Raw genomic sequence first — 19,141 nt, 5'->3', positions numbered from 1 at the left:
TGCATCTCCCTTTCACATTGACGAGGGAGAATCAACACCTCTTGCAGAGCAGCCTGAACCTCTCTTCTCTGATGACGATGAAGACCACCACAGCTTCGACTCCGACACCCTCCAACAGCTCGTGGAGAGCCTCTGCAGCCCACCTCCAGGAGCAGGGCGGACCAGCTGCTACGAGGAGACCCCACCCCCTGCACAGACCACACAGCAGGCAGCACCCACCACCACGGCTGCCTCCCAGGACCCCCATGAAGAACACATGGCCTTCCAACGCCGTGTGTTGGAGTGCCAGGAGAATCTGTCTGAACAGGTGTGGGTGGGGTTCGACCGCATGGCAGCCAAACTAGATGCCATATGTGGGTGTCTAAACCCCATCAGGGACCACTCACAGTCCCTAATTGACAACCACAGGCTGCTCCATGCTCTCCCATGGACCATGGCTGACATTGCTGGAGTCCTGACTCAGACACAAGAACAACTGTCCAGTCAGAGGGTCTCTAGCGATGTCACACAGGAGTTGGGACACATTCGGAGGTTAATGGAGACCATGGAGCGGACGCAGGTGGAACACGCTGCTGCCAAGGCTGCACACCAGCGAGAGGTAGCTGGGTTCCTCAATGACCTCAAGACCATACTCATGGCATTGTTGCCACAAAGCCTGGTGCGGATGAATGCTGCTGTTACCACGCCATCCACATCTCTGCACCCTGAAGTGTCAGTGCCACAAGTGCGGCAGACATTCCACCTCCGGCCCCCGAGGTATCACTGCCACACAGTGCTGGAGACAGAACACCACCAACCACACGTGAGGCACATGAAACAGCAGTGGACGAAGATGCGGATGAACCTGCTTTCATGGTACGAAGGACGCAGTAGCATTCATCTCTGCCATATGGCCTGTTTCTGCTTGGTTCTGCCCTCTGCATCATCACCTTCCACTATCCGCCGATACACTCTGCGACAGTCACCTTGGACCCTGACATGGACTGCCATATTCTGTGTGATCGCCAATGACACAGCAATCAAACTGCGGACTAAACTCTTCCTCTTCCTTTGGATTTGTTATTCCCTGAAGGACTCTGGCTGGCCCTACAAGGGCCACCATTGTAAAGTGGGGTTTGCATGACCCTGTACTGCTCCAGCTGCAACACTCCGCTGAATGTGCATTAAACATTCATAATCACACAGATGCATCATATCTATGATCTTTCAAGTATGGAAGTATGGATGAATGTAGGCTCAGTGATTCCCCCTTACGTCCTCATGTAGTTGGACTTGGGTCACAGGGTGACACATTGCCGAATACGGTCCTTGATGGCGCCGACACAACAACAGGGACACACCCATTAGTTACTTCCTTATCAAGCCCAGTACGGAACCACGCAAAGAGCCCCTGGATCATTGTTCATAGGCCAGGCGAGCCATCTCTGCTCACGCTCACGGGGGGGATGGGGGGGGGGGAGGATGTCAACGCTACATGTGCCAGGTCTTCCCTGTAGTGATCTGCAGATCACAGGTCTAGTTGTCAGCATGCCACAGCCACTCCCTCACGGCTGGTTTACACCCACCCCACACCCATCCAGAATACACGTCACATGACATTTGACCCTGACAATAAAAACGCCCGGGCTACGCCATTTCTACTCTCTATCAGGGTGTATCCGTGTGGTGTTAATGTAGGCATGAGGGCCTAGGGCCCTGCAACATAACATTCCCCAGGGCTGGAGGTGTCGTCCGCACCACGATAATCAATCATAGACTTAGTGGTACTGGATACACTGCGGCCGGCACAGACACACTGTCAATGGACGGTGACTTTCGGTGCACTGAGGTAGGGGCACCTTAAGGGCTGAGCAGGTGTGCAGCCTGCGATGATGCCCCATCCTGGTGGTCCAGACTGGTGATGATCGTTGTGAGCCCTGCTAGACCGCAGTGTAGGTCTGAGCCAACGGGCAGTGCGTACCTACCGCCACGAGGCGTTGCCTTGCAGGTCACAGAGATAGTGGCACCTCAAGGGCTGAGCGGGTGTGCAGCCTGCGATGATACCGTGTGCACTGGTATCTGTCATAGCGAAATCAAGACCCAGAATCAAATGTGAGACCTGGTGGCCCCCGGAGCGGGCTGCATGATGTGGAGGGCGCGGGTCCTGGGCTTGGGGCTTGCACCGACATGTGGTGGGCCCTCTTTGTGACACGCCGGTGGCCGATGAGTCGCTAGGCCAGGATGCGCAGGGGCGGGCATGCACCGCTGGGCGGCAGGAGGGGCTGATGTGCAGCTGCCTGGATGCGCAGGGGTGGACAGGCGATGAAGGGGTGTGGAATTGTATGTACTTTGCCATTCATGTATCCGGACTCTGTTTTAGATGAGGGATCTGTTTCAGATGTGGATCCTGGTGAACTGCACTACATACTCTCAGGTGGTTGGAAACACCGGTGGCAGCAGTTGAGCAGTGAGGCCTGGGTGCGCAGTGTCGCCACTTCCTCTCCTTGTTTTTTTGTCTGTGTCTCTCTAACCCTCTCTTTCCGTCTTCCTCTCTCTCTCCCTCTCTTTCCGTCTTCCTCTCTCTCTCTCCCGCTCTTTCTGTCTTTCACTCTTCCTCCCTCTCTTTCCGCCTTTCTCTCTCCCTCACTCTCTTTCCGTCTTTCTCTCTCCCTCCATTTCTTTCCGTCTTTCTCTCTCCCTCCCTCTCTTTCCGTCTTTCTCTCTCCCTCCCTCTCTTTCCGTCTTTCTCTCTCCCTCCCTCTCTTTCCGTCTTCCTCTCTCTCTCCCTCTGTTTCCCTCTACATCTCACTCTCTCTCTCTTTCCGTCTTCTTCTCTCTCTCTCACTCTCTTTCTCTCTCTCTGTATCTCTCTCTCCTTCGCTCTCTCTCTGTCCTTTGATGAGCGCATGACACACCTTCTTATCTGGATGTTTGTCTTGCAGGCTGTGACCTACAGATTGTCCCGAGGAGAGCCACCATGTGTCTTCATTAATGTTCTTCTGAGGTTTTTTTAATACATTTTCGTTTGGTTCAGTAACCCGTGGGTTTCATCAATTGTCCTACCTTTACACTGACGTCCTCCCCTTGGAAATCCTTTTATAGACAATTTACCTGGACTTCTGGTGGGCTTCAGCTAACTTTAAACTCAGGCGGGCCCCTTCTACCCCTCGAGACTGTATTCATTCATTTCCAGTCGCAAGAAACAGCCCTACGATACCCTGGTTTCTTCTATTCAAAAGATTTAATATTGTTGTAATAATTGAAGTAATCCAATAATGCCAATCAATTGTATATATGATATTGTTTTCCTTGCTCCCTGACGAAGGAACTGTGGATTATTGTCCTTTCCGAAACGCGCGTCGGCGCTTTCTTTTGCCTGTTTAATTTTTGTCCTTCTTCCTTTTGCTTGTAATTCTGTTTGTCATGATTGTTTTGTTCCTTTATTATGATGCATGGTGTTGTGGTTCTTGGGAGGATGCCTGTGAGTATTAGTATGATTGAGGGGTGTATGATGTGGATTTAATTGAATTGTACATATTTGTATATATATCTCTTGTATGAAATTGTTGCTTTCTATGGACCATTAAGAATAAAAATCATGTCTTTCTAAAGAAACCTGTTTGTGTGGGACCATGATGCTATATATAAAGTAATGGATGTTTCACCTATAGATTGATAATGTTCTAGGAGAGGTTCTTAGTTTTTTTGATAGTTCTTCCCTGCCCTCCTCTCCTTGCATTGCCTCATTCAGGGACCCTCTTTTGTTTTTTGAACTAACAGTGAAAAACTCCTGAAGTTGTTTTTTACTGTGCCTTCCATTGACTGACACTGGGTTACCTTATTACATCTAATAAGTGATAACTTAGGATTGGTAGCAGATAAAGATATTCTGTCTGCACTCAATTGAATTATAATATAAAGCCCTCTTTAATGATGAAGTCGGATTTTAAGTTACGATTCTGAAACTGACACCTTGCCCCCCCCCCTCAGCCCCCGCACACACACACACCTGACACCAGGCCTGCCTGCCTTTTGTCACCCCTAGACAGTTTGGAACCTTAGTAGGGGTAGGGGAAGAACTTTACGGAACCAGATGTGAGGGTAGGACAAGGAGCTCCCCCACACAAAGGCTGGCACCAGGTATAAATATTGGACCTCCAGAATCACTCATTGGAACACTCCATGACCTTTGGAATTTCCAAAAGAAGGGCTGCCTTGCTGCCAGAGGACTGTCTTGCTGCTTGAGGACTGCTTTGCTGTCTGAGTAGGAAGGATTGACATGCTTACCCTCATCCTAGGCCAATCCAAAGTGACTCGAAGAGTCAGTTGGCTGACCTTCTGTGTGATCTCAAGGGACACAGCAAGCTTCAGAGGCCTCAATCCAACTGCCCAGCTGACCTGATGCAATTGGACCTGAATTTGGACTTTCAACTAATCCTGCCTCAGCGCTTTTGGCCTCTGCTGGAGTCAGTCTCTGAGCCCAAAGAGGAGCCTCCCAGGTTATGGATCCTTGGCTGACATCAGAGTGTTCTCCTCCAAAAGAAAAGGCCCTTTCACAGCAAGACTCAGATGCCTGCAAGGGACACCAACGTGAAGCTCCGGTGAGAACTGCTCTTCACACTGCAGCGACCGTCAGTGACGACCAGCACTGGGAGAGCCGCACTTTGCACTAAAGGAGCGACAGCCCAGGTTGACCGCCAATGCGAAGTAACAGCATCGACCGTCCACAATTTCTGACCGTCTCTTTGCGCTACGACAGCCTGCAATGTCCAGCTTGCTCTTTGCGCTACAGCGACAACCATCCGAAATGCTCTATCTGCTCCTTGTGGCTTCCTCCAACACAAATGGAACTGTTTGCGCCAGACTCAGAAGGTAATTCTTCAGTGGGACTAACCTTGTCCCTGTATTCAACCACCACTCCATTGCAGTCGGCCTGAACTTGAGACTTTCCCCAAGTCTAGCGCGACCAGATGACAGTGAGTGGCGCTTTGTGTTTTTAGGTATTATTTTTGTTAAAAAATGAAAAGTGAACATCTCTGGTTTTACTGATTGGATTTTTGTCTCTCTTTTATCATTGTATTCATTAATTCTTTTTTTTTTTTACAGAGTTTTATATATCGCGAACTTCACCCGAATCGGGTATCAGAGTGCTTTACATAGCACCAGTTGCATTACATGAGGACACATTCATTTTTTTTGTTAGGCACGGGGAGATTACGCGATTTGCCCAAAATCACAGGATGTTCAGCGTCATTGCCGAGACTCAAACCCAGTTCCCCAGATTCGAGGTCGACCGCCCTAACGTTAGGCCAGCGCCTCCCCTCAGTTCACTCTAATTTTCTAGATTGATCTAGATTTTTTGTGTTGTGTTTTCACTTTATTTCTGTTTGCGTGCTGCATAAATACCTTACCCTTTGCCCCAAAGTTAAGCCTGAATGCATGTACCAAGCTACTAGAGGAGTATACGCAGGTTAATTGAGTGACCTTTGTGGTTCACCCTGACAAGAATGATCGTTGTTGACTGAGTGGTGCTTCCCCCTTCCCTCAACCAATAACTCATGGCCATATTATCCAGAAAGGGCACTACATTATCGCTGCTTTTATCGGCAGGAAACTGCAGCTAAAGCAGCGATAATAGGCTTGATAATATGCCCATGTGAATTCCCATAGAGGCCCAGGTTCTGGTGTTAACCTGCAAGTCTTTGGGAATTCACAAGGGCATATTATCAAGCCCATTATCGCCGCTTTAGCGGCAGTTTCCTGCCGATAAAAACGGCGATAATGTAGCACCCTTTCTTGATAATATGGCCCTCAATTTCTTATACGCAAATTACACTTTCACGCATCTTCTGTACCAGTACTGGGATTTAATCTTTTAATAAAGCCTTTAAAAACAACAGTGTGGATTTCTTCTGTGTGCGCATCTTTTAAGGGATACGTGTACTACCAACTCACTCAAAATATAAATGTATTCCTGACAGTCTCTGGCAGGATCTGGCTGTTTGTCAAAGACTCATTATCTCCAAGTTAAATTCTGAGAGATGCGTGTATCACTTCCTCTCTGTTCCTTCTGCTCAAGCTGGTAAACTCGTACATGCTTGTGCTTACCTAAAGGCTAAGAATCATTTATTGGGCCATTTTTACAAGAAAATGTGTAAAACCACTTCAACTGGGTTTTCAACTCAGTTTATCTGCTGCTCCAAAGGTCATGAAGGGCCACATAAATAGTTAAAACAATAAGGTGACCACTTTCAGATACAGTCTTTTCTTCTTCAAGGAAAATCTGTGAAACATACTTTGAGTAGAACTTTCTTCAAGGTATGGTGAAAAGATATTTCTCAATAGATTACAGCACTCTTTAAATCTGAGGGATAAACTGAGGTGCATGTGACAGAGAAGAAAAAAATCCTTCAAACATGGTGCCATCTCAGGGAACAGGGAAGTGAGAGGTTACAGTAAGCCTGAAGAGGGTACTCTTTCCTTCTGGGGTGAAATGACGAGAAGGAGGAGAGGCTGTAGTCTGACATCAGGACCCAGGAAGACAGGAGTGGTGAGGGACACTTTGAAATTTAGTGACCTCTGTGGTTCACCCTGACAAGGGTTTTTGCATGGTTTTTTACTAATATAAGTTTCAGGTGTGCAAATACACCAATCTGAGTGTTAACATATTTGATGGCATAAAACTATTCATTTTATTGTACACTTTCAGTGCATCAACAATCCCTTCCCAATAAAAGAGGCACCAATATCCATCACAATACCAAAAAAAATAACAGTTTACAATAAAATAGGCAACTTTATTAATATTGTTAGAGGAGTTTAGTGTTACACAACATATGGAAACAAAGGCTACTTACTACTGCTCATTTCATCAGTACAAAGGGCCCGATTATGATGGCAGGTGCCATCGTAGCAGGTATGGGACCGCCGCCTTTAAGGCGGTGGTCCTGCACTGCAAATGACCATGCGACCGCCACCGTGGCGGTTGCTTCCAGCGATTTTACATTGTCGACGGTGCTGCTGGCTGCAGCACTGCCGTGGTGTTGGAAATCACATGTGCATTTCCATGCACAGTGTGGTAGGCACCAGGCGGTGCCTGCCACCTTGTGCATGGGAATGTAGGAGGGTATCATGGGTACCCATCCAGTGCACATACACCCTCTACCCACACAGAGGGGGCCCGCAACAGGCCCCCGAACCCAGCCTCCGCCAGCCTTTCCATGGCAGTGCCACTGTCATGGAACGGCTGGCTGACGCCAGCATTGTAATCTGGCGGGCGGTGCCTGCTAGGCACCGCCACCATTTTACCCGTGCTGACCGCTCCGCCAGGTAATCGTGACGATTGCCTGTGGTGGAAGCATGGAGGGCGGTCTTTGCGACTGCCGCGGTCACAAAGCTATTGCCCCCGCCATCCTAATGTGGCGGGGGAAATGGGAGTCAGATGGCGGAGGGATCTCCAGCGCCGGCGGTGGTGGTCCTTCCACCGTCATAATGAGCCATAAAGATCGCACGGAGCATTGTACCAGGTTCTAGATGGCTAGGTAGAATTTGAAGTATTCTAGGACTAGGCCAACCATGTTTTATAGATTTGTTAGGGATATTATATCATTCTATATTAAACACACCACTGGGTATGAAATCAAGCCTTTATCATAACATACTACAAATAAAACCTTAAAAGTTTGAATAATACTGGGCACTGAAGCCCAAGTCCCAAGGGCACAGATGAGACACTCCATCAGTGGCTGGTGCAAGGCTATAGAATAGGAGTCCAACAGGCTGTTGAAAAGCATTAGATAATTTTGTCTCTCAAACACTGTGTAAATTTAGATGAAAACCTAGACATGAAACAGCTTGACACTGTAATTTGCAATGTTCGCAGCAAGGATGCATCACTTAGTGCTAAGTCTCAGAGATACGATTATCTGACTGATAACAACAACATAATATAACATAACACAGGAGATTTATACCTGCAACAGTTATTAGAGTTAGCAACAACCTCCACTAATGACAAGTAAAAAGTCCTTTACAAACACAGGAAACAAAGAAATGTAGCTGTGTTCATCCTGTACCTGTGGGAGACTTGGGAAGAGGTGAATAACATGAAGAGTCTGATGACACTCGACTGCTACAATCATCATCACATGACTGCAGCAAGTCTTCTTCATAGCCGTTGCTGAGTATGTCTCCGTCTCCAAAATCATCATGTGTTATCCTCAGCACCTGGGGTGCCCTTTCCCTTTCAACAGCTTGTCTGCGCCTAGCAAATTTAAAGTGAATACATAACAAAGATTTGTTTGCATGCAAAACATAAACAAAATGTTACCTTAACAGTAGTTTGACCAATATCCGCACAGAAACCATCTTACCCCTTGAGCCACAATATAACAACACCCAGTGCAGTATCAACAACTAGTACACCAATTGTGGGAAACAACCTTTACAATGCAGTCATCACATCTCACTACATTTACAACGCAGTCATTACATCCCAACATCCTTCACAACGCATGTCACTACAACGCAACCATTACATTGCATGTCACTACTACGCATGACACTACAACTCATGTCACTACAACGCAAGCATTACATCGCATGTCATTACTACGCATACCATTACAACGCATAGTACCCCTACACTATCCAACACTTACTCTACTCTTGCACCCTCTGGAGTTAGAATAGTAATTTTTACCCCTACACTATCCAACACTTACCTTAAATGCAATGTAATGGTATGCGTTGTAATGGTATGCGTTGTAAAGGTATAATGCGATGTAATGGAATGCATTGTAAGGAATATGCTACTTACCAGTATGCATATGTTCTTGGTATAGAGGGCTGCAGAGTGGTACATTTATGAATAGATCGCCATCTGGTGTTGGGCTCGGATGATTGCACTTGTTTTTCTTCTGGAGAAGTCTTTTGTAGTCACGAGACTGGTGACTCCTCCCTTGGGTGATAGTGCGCATGGGCATTGGCTCCATCCTTAGATTGTTTTGCCATAGTAGGGTTAGATGGAGTAGTATGATAGAATACAGAAAGAGAAGATGCCCATGTAAGTGTATCTAAATAAGATAATGTTGGAACAGACACAGGTTTCCGGGGAGGCAGGGAGGGCATGTACCACTCTGCAGCCCTCTATGCCAAGAACATATGCATACTGGTAAGTAGCATATTCCGTTCGAGGCATATGGGCGGCAGATGGTACATTTATGAATAGATTACACAGCAGTTACCTCCCTAGCGGTGGTTACCAGTGTCTGTTGCAACAGTTTGGAATAAAATTTTTAATACAGCCTGGCCCACTCTTGCTTGTTGTGTTGCCAGCACGTCAACAAAGTAGTGTTTTGTGAAGGTATGCGGTGTAGACCAAGTTGCTGCTTTGCATATGTCATCTAGGGGAATGTTCCCTAAGAATGCCATAGATGCCCCTGGTGTGCGTGTAGAATGAGCTCTAGGGGGAACAGATAATGTTCTCTTTGCTTTAATGTAACATATTTGTATACATTTTACAATTCATCTGGCTATGCCTGCTTTAGAGATAGGATTGCCTTTATGTGTTGGGGAAAACGCTACAAATAGTGGTTTAGTTTTTCTGAAAGTTTGAGTTCTTTCTATGTAGTATAATATTGCCCTTTTGACATCTAGTGTATGTAGGGCCCTTTCTGCTACTGTCTGTGGCTTTGGAAATAAGACTGGTAGTTCCACTGGTTGATTGATGTGGAATGCTGAAATTACTTTAGGTAAGAACTTTGGGTTTGTTCTAAGAACCACTTTATTTTGGTGTAGTTGTAGAAATGGTTCTTGTATTGTTAAAGCCTGTAACTCACTTACTCTCCTAAGGGAGGTAATGGCTATAAGGAAGGCCACTTTCCATGTGAGAAATTGTATTTCACATTTATGCATAGGTTCAAAAGGTGGTCCCATTAGTCTGGTGAGCACTATGTTAAGGTTCCAGACTGGGGAAGGTGGTAGTCTTGGTGGAATAACTCTTTTGAGTCCTTCCATGAAAGCCTTAATTGCGGGTACCCTAAACAGGGATAGATGTTGCCTGTTTTGCAGGTATGCTGCTATAGCTGCAAGATGTACTCTAATGGAGGTATAAGCAAGGTTACATTGCTGTAAGTGTAGTAAGTAGCAAATAATATTTTGTGTAGATGCGTCCAGAAGGTTGATGTTGTTACTGTTACAGTATACAGCAAACCTCTTCCACTTTGCTGCATAGCAGGCTCTGGTGGTGGGACGTCTTGCTTGCTTAATAATTTCCATACAGTTTGGAGGTAAATTTAAGTATCCAAATTCTAAGATCTCAGGAGCCAGATCGCTAGGTTCAGTTGTTTGGGATCTGGGTGCATTGTTTCTCCATGGTTCTGTGTAAGGTGCATGGGTGAGATTCTTAGTTTTTGGTGTGGCACTTGTGAGAGTTGTAGGAGCGTGGTGAACCACGGCTGCCGTGCACACGTTGGTGCTACCAGTATCATGGTCATTGAATGCTGTTGCAGTTTTTGAACCACTAATGGAATTAGTGGGAGAGGGGGAAAAGCGTATGCAAATTTGTTGGACCAATTTATCCATAATGCATTGCCCTGTGACAGGTGGTGTGGGTACCTGGATGCGAAGCTTTGGCATTTTGCGTTCTGATGAGTGGCAAAGAGATCTATCTCTGGTTGTCCCCATCTTTGGAAGAATGGCTGCAGTATTTGGTTGTGCAGTTCCCATTCGTGTATTTGTTCTGACTCTCTGCTTAAGATGTCTGCTATCTCATTTTGAACTCCTGGTAGGTGTTCGGCTAACAGGTAGATGTTTTGAGGAATGGCCCATCTCCAGATTTCCTGCGCTAGTCTGGATAGTTGGAGAGAGTGTGTCCCCCCCTGTTTTTGAATGTAATACATTGCTGTCATGTTGTCTGTTCTGATCAGGACTGCTTTGTTGAGAACATGCATTTGAAAAGCTTTCAATGCTAGGAACACTGCTAGTAGTTCTAGGTGATTTATGTGCAGTCTTTTTTGCTGTACATTCCATCTTCCTTGTAATGTGTATTTGTCCATATGAGCTCCCCAAACGGTGAGCGATGCATCCGCTGTGAGCACCACTTGTGGAATTGGTTCTAGGAACGACCGCCCTTTGGAAATGTTCGTTGTATTCCACCACTTCAGAGAGCGATGCGTGCGGTCGTCTACCAACACCAGATCTGTAATCTGACCTTGAGCCTGATTCCACTGTGTTGCTAGACATTCTTGAAGCGGACGCATTTGTAGTCTGACGTATGGGATTAGCAGTATGCAAGAGGACATTATCCCCAATAACTGCATGAACACTCGAGCTGTTAATGAGTGTTGCAGTTGAAACCTTTGAATCAATGTAAGCATTGTCTGAATCCTGACTGGATTGAGGTATACTCTGGCTTTTTCTGTATCTATAGTAGCCCCTAGATAGTGTTGTATTTTGTTTGGTTGCAGGTGGGATTTTGTGTAGTTCACCATAAACCCTAGCTGGTGCAGCAGTTGAATTGTCTTTTGTGTGTTTTGAAGACATTCTTTTTGTGACGTGGCCTTTATTAGCCAGTCGTCCAAGTAAGGAAAGACATGTATTTACTGTCTTCTTAGGTGTGCTGCAACCACTGCTAGGCATTTCGTGATCACCCTTGGTGCTGTTGTGACGCCAAACGGAAGGACTTTGAACTGATAATGTTGTCCTTCTACTACAAACCTGAGGTATTTTCTGTGGGTTTTGTGAATTGGGATATGAAAGTAGGCGTCTTTTAGATCGAGTGTAGAAAGAAAGTCCCCTTTCTTCAGTAAAGGAAGTACTTGTTGTAACGTGACCATGTGGAAATGTTCCGAATTTATGTATGCATTGAGAGGTCTGAGGTCTAGTATTGGCCTTAGAGATCCGTCTTTTTTGGGAATTAGGAAGTATAGAGAGTATACTCCTGTTCCCTGTTGATGTTGTGGAACCTTCTCTATGGCATGCTTTTGTAGCAGTGATAGTACTTCCTGTTTTAATAATGTCAGATGATCTTGACTCATTGGACGCTGTCTGGGGGGATGTTTGGTGGGGTAGCTGTGAGTTCTAGGCAATAACCATGTTGGATAATTTGTCTCACCCACCTGTCTGATGTGATGTTTTCCCAGACAGGTAGGAACTGTGATAGGCGTCCCCCGACCGGTGTTGCATGGTCTGGGGGGAGCTGTATGAAGTCACTGTTTTGGGGTAGGAGAGTTGCGGTTGTTGTTGTTTCCGCGACCTCTACCCTTGTTGTTGTTACCTCTGTAACTGCCTCTAGCATTCCCTCTTGGTGATGTTGGTGTAAAAGAGGTTGATTGCTGGCTTGTGTCTGTATTCTTTGATCCACCTCTATAGGTGGATCTACAAAAGGGAACCCTGTGAGCTGGCTGTTGTAATGCTCCCATTGACTTAGCCGTTTCTGTGTCCTTTTCATTTTTTCTAACGCCTTATCTGTACCTGAGCCGAAGAGTGTTTTCCCATCAAAGGGCTGATTCAATAAAGAAGTCTGTACTTCCTGTTTGAACCCTGAGACCCTGAGTCATGCATGTCTTCTTAACATGATGCTGGTGTTTATGGATCTTGCTGCAGTGTCTGCTGCATCTAAGACGCACTTAATGGAAGTGTTAGTTATTACCTTTCCTTCCTGTATCAACTGATCTTCCCTTTTCTGATGTTCCTTAGGGAGATGTGTAATGAGTTTTTCTAACTCATCGTAAGGAGCTCTATCATAACGTGCAAGTAGTGCTTGAGTTTTTGCTATGCGCCAGCTGTTTGCTGCTTGGGATGCAACTCTTTTGCCGGAGGCATCTATTAACTTGGACGCCTTGTCAGGAGGAGGAGCTTCTCTTGCTGTTAGTGAGTTCGCCCTCTTTCGAGCGTTTGAGGCTACTAACAAGTCCAGAGGTATTTGCCACTTAATAAATACTGGGTCTTTTGGGGCTGCCTTATACTTTTTATCAATTCTTGGGTTTAATACCCTAGCCCTCACTGGGTCTCTGAATATGTCTGATGTATGAGTGAGGAGACCTTTAAGCATTGGTATGGTCCCTGAGGATTTTTGTGCAGCAGGTAGTGTTTCTAAAAGGAAATCTTCTATCTGAGGTTCTGTATGTAAATCTACCTTGTGGTATTTTGCTGCCCTATTAATTAATTGTGCAAAACCCGAATTATCATCAGGGGGAGAGGGTTTTGAGGGATACAGGTCAGCAGGCCCGGACTGGCCGTTGCGGGCACCGGGCAATCCCCCGGTGCGCCGCAAGGGTGGGGGCCGGTTTTGGGCCCTGGGAGCCGTTTTTGTTACAAGGCCATTTTTGCAGTATAGCTGCAAAATCGGCCCTGTAATAAAATCGGCCAAAAACCGGCCCCGGAAAGAGCTCGGTCGCACCCCCAGGGGGCCGGCCGAGCACTTTGCCAGGGCCGGTTTTGGTTCTCAGTCCGGCCCTGCAGGTCAGGGTCATTATCATTATCCGACACTGCGTCATAATCCTCCCATGGGTCTGTGTCTTCTGGGATAGTATTGTTATCATCCCTAGGAAGGTCCCATCCCCTGTGTCACTTTCTACATCTGTTTGAGGTGTAGATGGGCATGGTGTAGAAGGTGTAGGAATAGCTGGCAGAGTATGAGGAAGAGGAGAAGAGGGTGTGTCCATAGGTTGTAGAGAAAGGGGAGGAGTTGTATGTGTCCCCATTGTTCTCTTCTTAGGAGGGGGAGCTTTGTCCTCCGATGGTTGAGTCTTCCTTTTTTTAGGTAGTTTTGTCACCACCTTGCCAGTCTGTGGATCAATGTACAAAGTCTTTTGATTTGGATCTGTTTGTTGCTACTGTATCGGTACCGAAGTTTTCGGGTCCGAAAGGTGCCTTTGTTTCTGTATCTCGGTGTTCTGTGTTTCCGGCACCGAGATTTTGCTCGAGTCCGATTTTTTCGGTGTCGAGGTAGTCTTCGACATCGAAGCATGTTTCGGTATCGACGTGGAATGTTTCGAGTGCGAGCTCTCTTTGGTATGAAGCTTCGGTGTCGATGTCGACCGTTTCTCGGCTCCGACGTGGTGGGAGGCCGAGTGTTTAGTTTCGTTGCCGAGCCCGAAGGCGGGACGTCAGAAACTCTTTTCGGTTGTCTGACCGGGCTCAAAGGGGGGTCGACACCAATCGGGGTTGGTTTTTTGGCAAAGGGACGTAGTCACTCACAGTTTGATGAACGTCGACTTCTTCGACTTCAGACTCGTCCGCTTCCGACCCCGACCCGTCCTCATCTTCTTCTTCCTCAGGGTGTTGGACCTCGAACAGTTCTGGGATCACATCTGACTCCATCCTCGACATCTCGTGTCTTCGGGCTCGACGGTTTCTAATCGTCGCCTTGGAGGAGAAAGCCGCACAGGCTTCACAGTCCCTGGATTCGTGGTCAGGTGATAGACAGAGGTTGGTCCTTGTGTGGGAATTTAGCACCACACGTTGGACATTTTTTGAATGGAGTCCTTTCCATGGACTCCGGGCTGGACTACGTCGAGATAGGCCTCCCGGTCTCGTCGTCGACTTAGAGTTGGAATTTTTTGTTGTTGACTTCGAAGCGCGTCGGAATGGAAATGAACTCGCGCTCGATAAACAATACCGTCGAATTGGAAAGGGAATACGCGCCGAAATATAACTTCTTTCTCGAAGTCGATCCGGAGCGCTTCGATCCTCATCCGAACCCGATGGCGGAAATTTTTTTTTAAGGATGGAGCCGATGCCCATGCGCACTATCACCCAAGGGAGGAGTCACCAGTCTCGTGACTGCAAAAGACTTCTCCAGAAGAAAAAAAAGTGCAATCATCCGAGCCCAACACCAGATGGCGATCTATTCATAAATGTACCATCTGCAGCCCATATGCCTCGAACATGTCTTTTTTTAAAATGTGTTGTAATGGCATGCAATGTAAATGTATGCGTTGTAAGGGATGTTGAGGTGTAAAAACTGCTTTGTAAAGGCATGCGTTGTAAATGTATGCATTGTAACGTCATTCATTCATTGTCTTCTTACCACTGGTTACCTGTTTCTTATTTACACCACAGTTTTCAGATGGGTACTAACAGGTTGACCTATGACTCCGCTGATGGCATTCGAATTAAATCGTACTGCAGAGCGGTGTAGGCATCTGCTTTAACAGGAGCAATAAAATAGGTTGTGCCATTTGACCACCACCCGTGGATTTCACGGATTGGTCCAGTATTGCCTTTTAGCGATGTTACATTATGAGTTTGCTGTGCTTTATGTTAATAACGTATTATAGATCTCTGTGAATGCTAGTGACATCAGGGTTGAACAAAATATTGCCTAATGGAAAAGCATGCAAATGCAACACATGAATTAAATACTAGGTTCTTAATGAGAATGAGAAAACTTCAAGGATAATGTTATCCGAGTTCCAGTTTGGGATACTGCCTAACTGGCAGGTAATACAGGTCACATATTTGTCAATATAAGAAAAGAACATTTTATTGTTTATTTGTATTTGTCTACTGTACTTCTTCATATGCATGTTTCATTCGACTATTTTGTTTCGGTAGAATGGAATTTGGTAGTACTTTGCTCTGATTGTCTTTTTTATGACAGAGAGAGAAGCAGCTCTCATCTTCTGAGATAGGCTGTGACTGTGGAGATATATTTGGAACACATTAGTAATCTGTACTGAACAGAAATACTTTTTGGAGTCTTGCTGTGCATTAGGAGCTTTGTCAACATGACTGCGGGTCGAATTAGAATTCACCATAAGATCATTGCAACTCGAGGACTGGTTTAGAGGAGGGCTATATAAATAAGTGATTCCTTGGATAAAAGAGCCGAATATCTGTTTGCCTCTCGGGCAGTTGAACTGCTTTATTTTAAGTTCCTAAATGATTGATTTCCAGCAGACAGAGCCTCCTCTGCCTATGCTATCTGGTCTACAAGGGAGCTGTCATATCTCGGATGGCTTTGAAGCTCTATTTTCTCCCAATGCCAAATCTATTGGATTTACTTTGGAAAGCAACTACGTCCTAAAGGACCACACTGTCACGAGAACAAATACATGGTACCAGCTCTCTCTAAAGTGACACCCTCCCAGAAAGTGACTTCAGAACTGTTGTTCAAGCCTTCCTCTCTTGTGCCTGTATGGTGGGAACTCCCAGCTCCATGGTCTACCAGACTCCACATGGCCCCCAAGGACATCATACTGGTCGGAGCACGTCTCATCCAGGTCCTAAGGCAATAATTATTGCATTAACCCCATCCTGAAGGAACCCCACTGGCTTCTCTTTCCAGACCAAGCTATTTTCAAAACCAGCTGCATCATATAAACATCCACAACAACAGCAACCCAATATATCTTGCTGACAATCTCACGATCTCCTTTGGCCCTCAGCACCCTCACAGCAAGAAAATCATCAGACTAGAGTCAAACGTAAAAAAGAAAATACAACACAAAGCCTTTTTCATCTATATACCCAAGACTGTGAAAAACATCCCCATTTCGAATAAGGCCGCCTCAACCCTTTTTCAATTTAGAAAAGACTTGAAGATGTTCTCTCCTTAAAGAATACTACATCACAAAGCAATAACTGGACACATCAGTTCTAAGTATACCGCTATCTACTAAACAGTTATTGACTGAATTGTCCCTTTTGCCCTGTACATAGCTCTGCTGCTTTGTAGGTCGGTTCAAACTATACAACACCACATATGTAAATAATCTAGGGCCCGAAACAGTGGACAGAAGATGCTCAGTCTAGGGTGACTGACCCACGAAGTTTGACATGAAATACTCCCATCCATGTGTGGCAGACTTCCATCAAAAGGTAGTGTCTGTACCAACAGTTGGCTGAAGAAACAACAAAATCCTCTGCTGCTTTGTCAGTATTTCTGTCACCTTTTTTTACCATACAAATTGCTGCGTCAAATGGGAAAGAATGCCACATGGGTGCTAAATCTCTGTCCAGGCAGTGTAGAACTCAAAATGTGACAGAATTTCCTTTATAATTGTAGAAGAAGATGTACATCTGTCATAATGGCAGATATAAATTAGGCCATCAAAATTCTAAATTAGCAAAATAATCTAGAGAGAAATATGCCAAAAGGACATTATCTACATGTATTTGAGAAGCCTAAGTAAATTATGGATTGCTGGAAAAAGCAAGAACTGTACAGGAGAAGGTATTGAGAGATTGTGCAATCCATTTCCCTAAAAGATGAAATAACCCAATGATTGACAATTGCTATATGGTCAAGCAATTGCGTGATCTAAACAGTTACATGACATTCCCAATTTCTGATTTTCATTGCAGCATGGGGACACTTGTGTTTTTGCCATTTCTGTAGTAAGACCGTACTGGAATATCGCACAACTAGGGTGTAGTCCTACATCTAGATGATCCATTCCATCCTACCAGGGTCAAATTTAACTTTTAATCAACAGCAGGCACTGTGATACCTGATGCCACTCACATATCAATCCCACCAAAAACCCCCTCTTATCCATTGACAACACTACCCAACATGACTACCTGGCACCACTCGAGTAAAAACAAGTGAGTTTACATGTTTTGACTTTTGTTACAGTTTCTCAACTCAAATGTTTTGATCCTTTCATTCTGACTGGAAATGAGTCCATCATACAGGGATCAAGTCTTTTTTTTATTGGGAGACAGTCTCACTCTATCAGAACTGGAGAAAGTTGGTCATGTACGGTTTGCTGTTTTGTACATTAGAGATCTCATGGAATACTAAGGCACAGTGGTGGGGGACACAGGGGGAGGAAAATACTAAGGATCTGACATGGCCAATCTACCTTATCTCAAATTTCTAGTGGTGTCAGTGTTTTTCCCTATACCGTCTACATGGCAGGAACGGCTTCAGTGAAAATAAAGAGCAGTATGGTGGGTTAAACATTCTGTGGCAGTGTGGCAGATCTCTTGGCACTTTTTTGTCTTCAGCAAACAAAGGTCCAAAATTGGGGATCTATCTTCATTACAAAAAAAATTACTGCACCTGACATGCTAGAAGTGTTTTACCAGTGTACTTTTCCAGCCCAGGAATGCAGCGGTGTACATGGCAGATTCAAACAGGAAACGAGCAGAGCATATGGCGGCATCAGTGAGGGATGCAAGGACGTGCAGGCTGGGGTGCAGAGCAGTGAATATCTTGCCAGGACACTGTCGGACCATAATCCAGTGTATCTTTGGATGTGCTGGTCGCGGACCTGGGCACGGATACCCACCTGGCGGTTCCGTCCAGAGGCGTTGGGGGACCCAGTATTTCGGGAGGTGGTGAGCAAGTCCATTACCCACTATTTTGAAGATAACGGGGGAACTGTCTCCAAGGCAATAGTGGAATGGGACGCCTTTAAGGTGGTGCTTCGGGGTCGCTGTATGTCTGAAATGGTGGGGGTGCGCAGAAGACTGTTAACAGCAGTAAAGGGGGCTGACCCCCATCTATGGGAGATTGAGCTACTGTGCCCTAAAAAATCCTGATGGACAGCGAGATTTGGAAGAGGCAAGGGAGGTGCTAGCGGGGCAAGTGGAGCGCCTAAGATGCTTTGACCACAAGGTGTATCTTGCACGCACTCATGTCGCGGGGAACAAGTACGGAGCCTTGCTGGCCAGGTTCGCCAATCCAGCGCGCAGGGGGTCGCCGATCTTGGAGATTCGAGACCCCCAGGGGGGGTGCCTGCTTCACTCAGTAAGGAATAAACAGGCTGTTTTACGCCTTCTATAAGGAATTATACAGGATCAAGACCAATAGGATTGGGGAGGAATAAGAGGGCTTTACACGCAAGCTCCAGCTCCCGCAACTAGAGGAAGAGCAAGCCGAGGCGCTCAGCGGGGATATTGAACTTAGGGAGGTGCGGTTGGCTATTAAACACATGGCGCAGAATAAAACGCCGGGAACGGACAGGCTCCCAATCGAGTTTTATGCTACTTACTCTGAGCAGTTGGCGCCGCGGTTGGTGACTTTATATAATAGGGTGCGGCAACTGGGTTATCTCCCGGTGTCCACTAGGGAGGCGGTTATTATCCCGCTACTAAAACCTGGTAAACCGGTGTGAGATCGAAGGGCATACCGTCCGCTATCCATGTTCAACACAGACTATAAGATTTTAAGCCAAATTTTAGCTACTAGTCTGCAGCCCTATAT

At 46.0% G+C, this 19,141-nt stretch overlaps 1 protein-coding gene across 2 annotated transcripts in view; it reads right to left on the bottom strand.

Moving 5' to 3' along the window:
- The window catches only part of LRRC56 (leucine rich repeat containing 56), a 650,173-nt gene that overhangs the window by 95,750 nt on the left and 535,282 nt on the right, over positions 1 to 19,141 (bottom strand). For both annotated transcript variants that reach the window (XM_078682840.1, XM_078682841.1), the window contains one exon: positions 8,055 to 8,242. In XM_078682840.1, coding sequence (XP_078538966.1) covers positions 8,055 to 8,242 — 188 coding nt within the window. The remainder of the gene's footprint in view (positions 1 to 8,054; positions 8,243 to 19,141) is intronic.

This window comes from Lissotriton helveticus, chromosome 3_1, assembly GCF_964261635.1.
Source record: "Lissotriton helveticus chromosome 3_1, aLisHel1.1, whole genome shotgun sequence".
In the NCBI taxonomy this organism is placed as follows: domain Eukaryota; kingdom Metazoa; phylum Chordata; class Amphibia; order Caudata; family Salamandridae; genus Lissotriton; species Lissotriton helveticus.
Note: the sequence above shows the minus strand (reverse complement) of the source record. Positions and strands in the feature narration are given on the sequence as shown.